The sequence below is a fragment of the Impatiens glandulifera genome, chromosome 1, assembly GCF_907164915.1.
Source record: "Impatiens glandulifera chromosome 1, dImpGla2.1, whole genome shotgun sequence".
NCBI lineage: Eukaryota > Viridiplantae > Streptophyta > Magnoliopsida > Ericales > Balsaminaceae > Impatiens > Impatiens glandulifera.
Window position 1 is genome coordinate 98303549 of NC_061862.1, and position 12277 is coordinate 98315825.

The following is a 12277-nucleotide window of genomic DNA, read 5'->3' on the forward strand; positions in this document are numbered from 1 at the left end:
ATCAGTTGTCGTCTTGTCCTTCGAGGAGAAAAAATATTTCCGATTATCAGTTCTGGTGGATGATTTCTGTTTCATCTAAAGTTGGATCCAAGGGGATTGGTCATCTGAACTGGTGACTCCGCAACGTCTAAACTCTCAACTTCTTGTTGAACAGGAGTTTGTACGTCTAGTTGAACTTCAACCGGATCAACCACTAGATCAGATAGAGCCATCCGCTTATCCAAAGTTTCTTCTTCTTCACTTACAGACTCAAGACTAGTCGCTTTAAGTCTGTCAACAAGATCAATGGATTCATTGAATTTGCTCTCAACAGGCTCATCAAAAACTACATGAAGGGATTCTTTAACAGTCTGTGTTCTTTTGTTGTATACTCTATAAGCCTTGCTTACTAATGAGTATCCCAACATGAATCCCTCATCTGCCTTAACATCAAAAGCGGTCAAATAAACCTTTTCATTGTTATAAATAAAACATTTACACCTAAATATCTTAAAATAAGAAACTGTGAGAATTCTCCCATAGTACAGTTCATAGGGGTTTTTATCAAAACGTTGGTTAATTATTGACCGGTTTTGTGTATAGTAGGCAGTACTAATGACTTCTTCCCAGAACCTCTGAGGTACACCTGATTCAGCAAGCATAGATCTCGCTGCTTCCTTCAGAGTTCTCACTCTTCTCTCAACAATGCCGTTTTGCTGTGGAGTTATGGCACTAGACAATTCGTGCCTAATTCCAGTCTCCTCGAGATAAGATGATAGGTATCTGTTAGTGAACTCAGTTCCCTGATCACTTCTAATGCACGTAATATTTAAAGATTTCTAATTCTGAATTTCTTTAAATATCTAATCAAATTTTCAGCATTTTTATCTTTTGATGGTAAAAATGCAACCCATGTAAATCGAGAGAAATCATCAATAATAATTAGGGAAAATCTCATTCCTCTTATGCTTTTTACAGGAATTGGACCAAACAGATCCATATGTAAAAGTTTTAGGCAACGACTGGATTGTGATTTCCCTTTACTTTTGAACGATGATCTGCCCTGTTTGCCTAACTGGCAAGCAGTGCATATCTTGTCCTTTGAAAACTGAAGTTTGGGCAAACCAATAACTAAATTGTTTGAGCAAATGTTGTTGATGATTTTGAAATTTAAATGGTTCGAACGTTTATGCCATAACCATTTCTGGTCATTCTTGACAATCATGCACATAAGATCAGAAGACTCTTTTTGCCAATTCATTTTGTATGAGTTTCCTACTCTACTTCCAGTCAATAAAATGTTTCTATCTTGGTCTTTAACTAGACATGCATGATTTTGAAAATCTACTGACAAACCATTATCACATAATTGACTAATGCTGATCAAATTATAACACAGATTGTGAACAAGCAGCACGTCATTAATAGTTAGATTACCATGGATAATCTTACCCTTACCCATGGTCTTACCCTTCTTGTTGTCACCAAACGTGATCTTAGGTTCAGAGCAATCTGATATATCAGTGAAAAGCCGTCTATTTCCTGTCATATGCCTGGAACATCCGCTATCAAGATACCATACAGATTCCTCCAGTCCTTCGTTTATTTGTACCTACATAAATAAATATTCACAATCTTTTGGTACCCACTTTCAATTGGGTCCTCGATCAATCAGTCCCTTAGGAATCCATATTTGAGTTATTCTAATGAATATCCCATTTTGTGTTGTGATTAATGTATAAGATTTTGACTTAGTAGATGACTTCCTTCTAGCCACTGATCCTTTAGCTCTTGAAGAAGACTTTCTTTTAAAACTCATTGACTTAGAGTCAGGTTTTAGATTGCCAGACTTATTAGCTGCTTCTAGCTTATTCTTAAGCCAGCTAACAGTCGGCGGGACATAAATTATTTCATTTTTGAAAGCAACTTCCTCATGAATAGGATCATATTCAATGTCAATCATACTCCCTTTGACCAAAATTATTGGCTTAAGCTTGTCAGATGAGTTGGACTTTTTGCATGACAAGTTATGGCCATTGCTATCAAATCCCAATCCGGATCTAGATCCAGCAAGTTTTAACTTGCTGATCTGATATTTGACAACATCTCCTGATCTTGTCCATGCACTGACTACATAGTTTAATCTCTTGTTTTCAGATGAAAGAATTTGAATCTGTTCTCTGAGTATCTCATTCTCAGATGAGATCTATGTTAACTTTTCATCGAAAACGTTTGATTTAGATTCTTTGTTGGAGAAAATAACAGTTGATTCATATTTCACTTTCATTTCGTAAAAAGAGTCAGCTAACTTCTTGTACTCATTGGCCATACCATTGAGTGTATTAGTTAGCTCCTCGTTTGTAAATTCTGGTGCAAATATATCATTTACCTTAGATTGGTCATCTGCCATCAAACATGTAACTGCTTCATTCTCTTTTTCAGCAGGAGACTCCTCTGAATCGCTATCGGCCCATCTGGATTTGTTTTCATTGTACATGAACGCTTTTTGGTCCTTCTTCGCTTGAATACCTCTACTGTAGATCTGATTAAGCTTATCCAATATCTCTTTAGCAGAGGCACAAGACTTGATTTCATAGAACACATTCATGTTGATCGACTGATACAGAATGTTTCTAGCAACATTATCTAGGTTGTTGGTCATCTTATCTTCAGTAGTCCACTCACTTCTTGGATTCGAAATCTTTATGGGGCCATCAGTAATGACGCTCCACATATCACAGTCAAGAGCAGCCAAGTGAGCTTGCATTCTCATCATCCAATATTCGCAGTTGTCCCTTGACAGAACAGGGATCTCATTGATGATAGACACGCTTCAGGTTCTTGATGCTTGAGAATAGAAGCAAGGCTCTGATACCAATTGATAGGATCAGCTTTATCAATAGAGACGGGGGTCTGGCTATTGATGAAGGCTTATGAAAAACGGGTTGAAAGAAATCTTATTAAGGATTTGATTCGCTTTCTATTCTACGCAAACACTTGTAAACACTTGAAACAGATTCAAGGCGGAATTGTTTACTTGGGTTTGAAGCTCAAGATGAAAGATGAAAAGATAACAGAAATGAAAGAACACAACAGTTTGTTTATGGATATTTGGAGAAACTCTCCTACGTCACCCTTCTTCCAACCACCGGAAGGATTCACTATAATATGATTAGAATCAAATACAGTTTGCACACACTTAGCTCACTATTGAACAAAACACACTCTGTTCAATTTACAAGATGAAGAATATCACTCAGCTAAAGGTGTTTTTGATTCTAGCTCTCTCTTGATTCACACACAGTACAATTAGAAAAGCAGCTTCACAGTAATGGCTTGATTTCTCTCTCTAGAATATCAGCAAGCAAGATTGTTTGTTCGTAAGGCAGATTGTGAAAACTAGTTTTTCGTCCGTTGTCCTTAGAATCTGATAAATACTGGGCAGAAACTAACGGTCGAATCTTTTAGAATGATGCGTGACACTCTTTCATTGGAAAGCCTCCATTGTACACAGCAGGTTCTAAGCACAAGGATCGTGGCCGTACACCATTGGTAGTGCGCCGAATATTCCATCAGAGATGTATCTGCAAAACAAGTAATATGAGGAAAATTCTCTTACGTGGCATTCGTTGATTGGTTGCATATAGCTGTTGTACTGATCTTCACTAGAAAGTGGAGCAGGAGTATGGTACAGATATAACACGTGGGGTAGGAGGGTGCTAGCTTCAAGCATACTGCTTAAGCTGAGCATTAGACGTATTTCAGTTAGACTAGTCTAATGAAATTAAACATCCCCGTCTAAGATCAGAATCCATTAAACCGCATGGTCTAATAGGATTAGACTAACGTCTAATTACAATCACTTCAGACTTGTCTGAAGGAGTTAGACTCACGTCTAACTTTCACCAATTAGACTACACGTCTAATTGTTACAAACCATTAGACTGCACGTCTAACTCCACTGAGTTAGGCTGCACGTCTAATTCCAGTTCTACCTCAGACTAATCTGAAGGAGTTAGACTTACGTCTAACTTTCACTAATTAGACTACACGTCTAATCATTCACTAACCATTAGACTGCACGTCTAACTCCACTGAGTTAGACTGCACGTCTAATTCCGGTTCTACCTCAGACTAATCTGAAGGAGTTAGACTCACGTCTAACTTTCACCAATTAGACTACACGTCTAATTGTTACAAACCATTAGACTGTACGTCTAACTTCACTGAGTTAGACTGCACGTCTAAATCCGGTTCTACCTCAGACTAATCTGAAGGAGTTAGACTTACGTCTAACTTTCACTAATTAGACTACACGTCTAATCATTCACTAACCATTAGACTGCACATCTTACTCCACTGAGTTAGACTGTACGTCTAATTCTGGTTCTACCTCAGACTAATCTGAAGGAGTTAGACTTACGTCTAACTTTCACATTCCAATAGACTGCACGTCTAACTTCGCTGAGTTAGACTGCACGTCTAATTCTAAATATATTAGACTACACGTCTAACTCCGCTGAGTTAGACTGCACGTCTAATTCCGCAAATATATTAGACTGCATGTCTAATTTCATTAATTCATTAGACTGCACGTCTAATTCTATGCATTCATTAGACTACATGTCTAACTCCGTTGAGTTAGACTGCACGTCTAATTCTATGCATCTTATGCCAAAATCGGTCTAATGATCCTCATTAGAGCTAAATCTCATTGAAATATGATTTCGATACACCTGCATCAAAACGCATAAATCATTTCATCATCAAAATCTCAATGGTTAAATTATTTCAACACTTAGTCAAAATAATTTGACCAAACATAGAAAAAATTTCAATTTTTTTAGGAATGGTCAAAATCGAAAGTTTTATTGAAAACTTTCGCAAATACCCTGAGTCAAAAGCGAAAGTTTTTCAATAAACCTTCGCAATTACCCTATTTTCCAATCAAACATTTTCTATAATTTTCTCAAATAAAGACAAAACCAATAAATAAATGAAAAAAATTCATAAACCACATTAATAAACCAAAAGATAATAATAGATCATAATTTAAAGTACACCAAATCTTACATCAGTTCGAACCAAAAAGATTACACATAATAAATTAAACACTAAAATCTACTAATTAGTAGATGAAGGGGGAGGAGGGGGTGGTTGATTATGCTTCTTAAAATAATCAACTTGTTGTTCGAGATTCTCCAGTTTTTACTTCATTTTAGCATTATCCATTTTCAGTTCAGTAACCAATTGACCTCTTTCCGAGTCTCTCAATCGGATTTGCTCCAATTCCAACGATATTTGTCTCGCCAAAATGTATCATAAATTTAACAAAATCTAACAAATTCATATATATATATATATATTTAACAAACAAAATATAATATAAACTAACCTAACCTAAATCTAATCTAAACAATAACAAATTTAAATCAAACTACCAAACAAATAATCCTAACTAGCCTAAATCTAGATAATATAAAACTAACCGATAACAAATCTAAATCTAATAATTAACAAAAACAATATAAATCTAACCTGGATCAGCGACGAATGCGAGAAAAAGAAGGGAAGTGGCGGAGGCGGCTGCGGCGCGGGCGGAAGAGAGAGAAAGGAGAGAGGCGAATGAAAAAGAGATAAAATTTATATTTATAAAGGTAGTTACCGAAGGTTTTCATATTACTTTCGGTTTTGATATTAGTCAAAACCGAAGGTTTATTGAAAAACCTTCGGAAATAACCATCACCAAACTTAGAATTATTTTTAATTGTTTTGGGATGAGTCAAAACCGAAGGTTTATTGGAAAACCTTCGCAATTAAGAATTTCAGAAAAGGTAAAACCAAATGTTTTTTGAATAACCTTTGCAATTAATCATTCCCAAAATTATAATTATTTTCCATTTTTTTGGGATGAGTCAAAACCGAAGGTTTATTGGGAAACCTTCGTAATTAAAAAATTCAGGGAAGGTAAAACCGAAAGTTTTTTGAATAACCTTCGCAATTACCCAATTTCCAACACTTAGAATTATTTTGATTTTTTTAGGAAGGGAAAAACCGAAAGTTATGTGTATAACTTTCGGTAATAATTTGTAAACCCGAAGATTTTACACGACTCTCAGAATCTATTTTTAATACCGAAAGATTTGTTCCTCTTAGGATCAATTCCAAAGGATTTAGAAAACCTTCGGTAAATACCGTCGGTAAATGTCAATTTTTTACCAGTGGATGATGCTCTGAATCAGTTCCGTTTTAGGGAAGATTCGTGTGATCTCGCGAAGCAGCACGGTCGTCACGTGAAGCGGCATCGCATTACGCGAAGCGGTACGGTCGTCACGCAAAGGGCAGGCGTACGTGCTAGAACGGAGTTGTACTTAGATTTGTGTAAAACACCAAATTCGATTCCTATTGTTTTTCAGCAGAATGAAGAATGGTTTTCTTTGTTTTGTTTGATTAAAGAATATGTCATATGCTCATATTGAGGCATATTTGTCTGTCTTGCCTTATCAGTTAAGTTTCTAACTATGGTTGAGACTTTTGCTAAGGTTTACTTAGTATTTAAGGCTTTAATTTGGATAAGTTTAGGGTTATGCTGAATATTATGAACAAACATTGTATCTTCAACTCTATCAATCTTTTCTTTACTATGTTTTCGTCTTAGTCTATAGGTGTAAATCTCAATCGATTTGAGATTAATTTCAAATAAACTCATTTTCGAATTAAGAATCTATAACTTATAGTAATTAAGGTTATTTGAAAACAATCAAAAAATAATTGTCACAAAGATCAAATTTAAGATAATTCAACAATTGGATAATCATCAACTAAAACTAGTGAAAAAGATACAATAGGTGTATTATTAATCACCATAAACAATTGCATTTCTAGGCAATCTTAGAACATCAAAAGATGCAAAAACTTCCAACAAAATCCTAGTCAGAAGGTAAAACAAAACGCTCAAGGGATGACCCTTCGCGTGACCACTGTGCCGCTTCGCGTAACGCGATGGGACTTCGTATAACGATCGTGCCTCTTCGCGTGACTACCGTGCCTCTTCGCGTGACCACCGTGCCGCTTCGCGTAACGCGATGGGCCTTCGCTTAACGCGATGCCGCTTCGCGTGACTACCGTGTCGCTTCGCGTGACGACCGTGTCGCTTCGCGAGATCACACGAATCTTCCCTGAAACGATTCAGAGCATCATCTATAAATATCATCATCGGAAAAATGAACAATCGATTCATAACCTCAACCAACAAATTTGGCCCCATCGCGAAGGGACCCGTCGCGAAGGGACATTCCATCGTGAATATGAATCTTCCCTGAACATCAATATGCAAATATCAATATTATCATTATGAAGAATGAATTTGATCAACCAATATGAACAAGATGAACAAAATATCAACAAAATGAACATTAAGAACAACCTCATGATTTAGGATTTAGGGTTTGAAAATGAACGAAATAAGAACATAAATCGATTAGTAGGATGAACAATAAGATGAAGAAATGATATTATAACGGATTTTGGTCGTCAATCTGTATGATGTGTTCGTTTAGGGTTTCGCCGTCGTCGCCGTCGGTGACCGTCGCGTCGCGAGAGAGAGAATGCGGAGTAGAGAGAGAAGAGAGATAAAGAAAAATAATGAAATGAAAAAAATTAGAGTATTTATATGAAACCCTATTCCCTTGGCGAAACGCGAAGAACATTTGCGTTACACGATAAGGATATTTTCGTCCAAAAAAAAATAAAGTGACCATCATAGCAATAAAAATTATCGGATGACCACATATGCAAATATGACATTCTTTAGGGTCATTTCTTCAAATTTCCATTTAGGACGTTCAATCAAATATCTATTTAAGAAAAATAATTATATTAACATATTATAAACCTTAAAAATATGTATTTTGCTTGTTTTACATTATTAGACTAATAAGGATGAAAAGAAGGCTTATCATCCTATTTTATTTCAGTAATTTCTTTTATTACCATTCCTATTCCAGACTAGTTATATCATATTTAAATATATATATATATATATATATATATATATATATATATATATATATATATATATATATATATATATATATATATATATATATTTGTGATAGAATTATATTAATAAATTTTTTAATATTATATATATTAAAATTTTATATTATTACAAATAAATAAATTTAAAAGAAGAATAAATAAATATAATCGCTATGTTATATATTTATACTTAAAATAAAATAAAATTAAAACTAATTAAAGAAAAAACAATTTTCTCAAAATAATTCAAAAAATATTAACAAAAGATTGTTAATTTAAAAAAAAAGAAAAGATTAAGACAATGAAACGACGACGTCCAGAAGTTCCAACGGCGTGAAAGTTGCCGGATAATTTCCGCCATTGGAAGAGCTTACACGGCTGTTGAAAACGAATCCCAGATGCAGGCTGCGGTTTCTTCCTTCTCCAGCCACTCTCCTTACTATCAAACCCTAAGGCTAAGAGGCCGCCGCCTTCTATACGAATCCCTTTTATCCCCTTCTTCTAAGAGACCGATGGTCACAGGAACCAGCACTAGCCGCGGAGAATTCACGACGATAAAAGAAAGAATCACATTCGAACGGGAAATCAAGAAGAGTAAGTTCATCGCCATTTCCGGTCCCATCTTCGACGAACGCTCGGCACAGTCATTCATCAGTGAGGTCAGAATTTAGATTTAGTTTTCTAGGGTTTTGTTAAAGCTATAAACTTTCACCCATTTTCAGGTTCAAGATCCTCGAGCTACCCATAATTGTTGGGCGTACAAGGTATACTAAACCTCTTACAGCTATTATCATCACAAACTATGCATAATACTCTGTCTAGGTTGGAGATCAATTTAGGAGTAATGACGATGGTGAGCCGTCTGGTACTGCTGGTAAACCTATACTTTCTGCCATTGTTTCTTCTGGATTAGATAGAGTCATGGTTGTTGTGACCAGGTATGCTCTTTCTGGTTTAGATCTTCTGGTATCGTTTTTGTTACAATTTAGTTCTGTTCTTCTTATGTTTAGGTATTTTGGAGGTATAAAACTAGGAACTGGAGGTTTAGTTCGAGCATATGGTGGAGTTACATCAGAATGTCTCAGAAATGCACCAACTTGTCTTGTGAAGTCTAAAGTAATGAAAATCTTGTTTACTTACATTGTTGCGTGTTCTTGGAGTGTTGTTGAGCCAATGTTTATTTGCAGGTTCGGATGGGTATGGAAGTTTCATTTGATCTTTTGGGAGTTGTATATCATCAGGTAAACATATTAATCATTAGCTTCGAACTTGATTGAAGTTAGGATTATGTCTGTGGGATGCTGTTTACTTAAACCCCCTACTTTTTGAAAAGGTGTAGGATGAACTTGATGTACGAGGGATAGTAGATTTACAACTTCATTTTTGTTAGATTTCTGATGCAGATGTGAAACAGGGTGTATCGAAATTCATTGACAGTTGATGGATCATATATTTAGATTGTTTTTGATAGAATTTGGATAACTTTGCAGTTACAGAGCTTTAAAGCTGAAGAGATAACTCAGGATTATGAAACTGGAAAGGAAAATGTAACTATGGTTACTTTCAAAGTGGATTTTGATAAAATTGAGAGCTTGGAAGATGCCATTAAAGAAAATTGCAGTCGCCAGATCATTTTCTACAAGCGGTGATGATAGATAAATGGGACAATGTTCTTGTTTATTTTTTTGGCAAGTTTTAAAAAGTGTTATTATTTAGCTAAAGATGATGAGATCAATGGGAGAAAGAATATTTACAACATAGAATGAATGGAAATTGTACTTTGTTTGAAATATGCTTTTGTCTTTATTATTCTGATGCTTTGCTTTCTATTCAAACTTATACGGGAAACTGTTGTATTTTTTCTCCTTGAAGTTTAGGGATAAAGTTTGAACATAATCGATGTGATAACCGGCCAAACCAGTGTTAAATCACTCTAACCAAAGGTTGAAGAATTTGGAAACTGCAGCAACTGTTTTGATGATTTTTCAGTGAAAAAACAATACTGAAAAATCAATTCAACCAAATTGTTTATGCCCAAAATCTACATAATTATTCAATTTCTTTAAGGCTTAATTGACATTGTAATCAATCAAATCAAAACATAGGGTTGAAGTTTTAATAAAAGTGATGCCACATTGATTTTTTTTTATTGAAAAAACCGCCTCAACTAAACCGTTTATAGTCCTACGTTTATAGTCCTACGTTTAAAACAAACTCTCATCATGTGTTCTTGGACAAGATCAAACAATGTTCTAAGTTCTCAAAAGAGTAAAAATGCAGTATAAATGATCTAGTTTTTCAAAAAAAAATAAAAATAAATAAAAGTTACAATTAATATTTTTAATTAAATATATTATTAGCCAACAAAATTATGAATATTTCACTTATTAAACTTGCAGGTAGAAACAAATATGATTGTTTTTAGCACAACCCCTACATGACTTAATGGAAATCGAAAGTGATCTGATTCACAAATTGAAGGGCCAAAACCAAGGTCACAACTTCTGCAGAATCAGGGAAAACCAACAATGAAAAGAAATTTCACCCTTTAGTATTCAGAGACATAGAATTGACAAAAAAAAAGAAGATGAATTTAAGGTTAATAAACCCCTCTCAACATTAACTTGAATATGGTTTCATCATCATATAGACAACAAATTAAACCCCATAACAAAAGAACCAATTTGCATTCTCCAAAACTATAACCAAAGAGAATAATGCTTACAATTTTCCGTAGTTTTCATTTATTAGTTGTTGTAGAAGTAGAAGAAGTAGGAGGAGGAGCAATAGCCTCCCCCTTAAACACCTTCCAAGGACTATAGTAGAACTTAGGCTTCATCAATGGCACTATTTCTCCAGGATGCTCTTCCCAAAAGTTTTCCTGACATCAATTATATGAAGAAATAAAAGATAAGAGCAAGAAAATCATATAAATTCCATCATCAATTCATTGTACCTTGTAAAGTTGCTCTGTAACAGCTGATCCAATAACTCCAGTATAAAAAGCTAGGGTATAGAGACCTGCAAGAGGTATGAATGATTTGGGTCGCTTATATGGTTCAATCATGTCCCACAGGAGTGTTCTTTCCCATTTTGTGTGCAGATAATAAGCATACTTTCGCCATAAGTAGGTTACCATTACTTCAGCTGCATCAAGAACGAATGTTGTCAAATTGTTACAGTCTCCAGAAAACTCAAACAAATGAAGTAACATATGCAGGATTAGGTCAGAAGTTTTATGAAAGAAGAACATGTTGATTATACTGTTATTCGAATTGGGTTTTCAGAAACCAGTTGAATTGGCGAAGAAAATGATTAGATCGGGGAAGATAGACTCTAGATACTCAATGAATCCGATAAACGTGACATAAGAAAAGCTAGATTACTCTGAAATCGACGTCAAGAAGATGCAATTGGTTACGTACAGTTCAGGTGACGCTCGATTGAAGATTCTTTAACTCTCGTCGTCTTCTCCCAGATGAATGGTGGCCGTGGACGGCTGAACCCTGGCTACTTGCGAAAGTTCTAGAGAGAGTATACTGTATTGTAAGGTAATTTTAGGATTCTCCATTTAGGTCCCTCCAAAATCAAAATTTACAAAAATTTAACTAAGTCTTAGAAAACGTTTAAGTTGAAGGGTAGGTTAAGAATATATATATTTTTTATTTTACGCTTTTTTTTATAGCAACATTTATTTACAGTCGAGTGAAGTGACAAATATATAAATTAGAATTGAGGTATACTATTTTGGGTAGATTTAATAAAATAAAATAAAAATTAAGAATAAAAGGTATGGATAAATGTGTATTTGTCATTTTTTTTAATTAAAAAAATAAAAAATAAATTAAATTAATAAAAATTAAGAAATTAGAATTCAGGTCACATTTTATAACTTTGGATAAGTGAAGAATGAAGAAATTTTATGCTTATTTGCTAATAAACGAGTGAGTGCAGCAGTCATTTATATAAATTAGAGTTGGATATACTATTTTGGGTAGACTTAACCAAATAAAAGGAAAAATTAAGAATAAAATGTGTGAATAAATGTGTGTTGTCATTTTAGCTGAAACCACATGAACCCAATAATATATCCGCATAATAAAGGAATTTGACGAAATAATTATGATAACAAGGTTATTTTTAATAATCATGATAACAGGGTTATTTTCAAAAATAATAGGGGAAGTAAACTCCCAAATATAATAGGGGAAGTAAACTTTACAAAATTGATCTTTTGCCCCGACAAAAATGTCATTCT

The 12277-nt window shown here is 34.5% G+C and overlaps 2 protein-coding genes across 4 annotated transcripts; one reads left to right on the plus strand and one right to left on the minus strand.

The window, feature by feature from the left end:
• Window positions 1-8328: 8328 nt before the first annotated feature.
• LOC124922485 (IMPACT family member in pol 5'region) lies at window positions 8329-9858 on the plus strand. The gene is made up of 6 exons (XM_047463215.1): window positions 8329-8678; window positions 8742-8783; window positions 8842-8957; window positions 9030-9135; window positions 9207-9260; window positions 9510-9858. The coding sequence occupies exons 1-6, from the start codon at window positions 8418-8420 to the stop codon at window positions 9666-9668; spliced, it is 738 nt and encodes a 245-aa protein (XP_047319171.1). The 5' UTR covers window positions 8329-8417; the 3' UTR covers window positions 9669-9858.
• A 406-nt stretch (window positions 9859-10264) lies between these two features.
• Window positions 10265-11591, minus strand: LOC124922486 (uncharacterized protein At4g29660). 3 transcript variants are annotated; one of them, XM_047463217.1, is made up of 4 exons: window positions 11406-11566; window positions 10976-11166; window positions 10745-10900; window positions 10265-10523 (listed from the first exon to the last, which is right to left on the minus strand). In XM_047463217.1, exons 2-3 carry the CDS (start codon window positions 11156-11158, stop codon window positions 10760-10762), a joined length of 324 nt encoding a protein of 107 aa, XP_047319173.1. In that variant the 5' UTR covers window positions 11159-11166; window positions 11406-11566; the 3' UTR covers window positions 10265-10523; window positions 10745-10759. The 3 variants fall into 3 exon arrangements, with proteins under 3 accessions (XP_047319173.1, XP_047319174.1, XP_047319172.1); XM_047463218.1 differs by lacking the exon at window positions 10265-10523 and having other exon boundaries at window positions 10631-10900; window positions 11445-11591; XM_047463216.1 differs by lacking the exon at window positions 10265-10523 and having other exon boundaries at window positions 10631-10900.
• Window positions 11592-12277: the final 686 nt, after the last annotated feature.

Bases quoted from the DNA above. Each gene is read 5' to 3' on its own strand.
- LOC124922485 (XM_047463215.1), top strand. From the start codon at position 8,418: ATGCAGGCTGCGGTTTCTTCCTTCTCCAGCCACTCTCCTTACTATCAA. The intron at 8,679-8,741 runs GTCAGAATTTAG...ACCCATTTTCAG, and splicing joins CACAGTCATTCATCAGTGAG to GTTCAAGATCCTCGAGCTAC. The intron at 9,136-9,206 runs GTAATGAAAATC...GTTTATTTGCAG, and splicing joins CTTGTCTTGTGAAGTCTAAA to GTTCGGATGGGTATGGAAGT.
- LOC124922486 (XM_047463217.1), bottom strand. From the start codon at position 11,158: ATGGTAACCTACTTATGGCGAAAGTATGCTTATTATCTGCACACAAAA. The intron at 10,901-10,975 runs GTACAATGAATT...AATTGATGTCAG, and splicing joins TTACAGAGCAACTTTACAAG to GAAAACTTTTGGGAAGAGCA.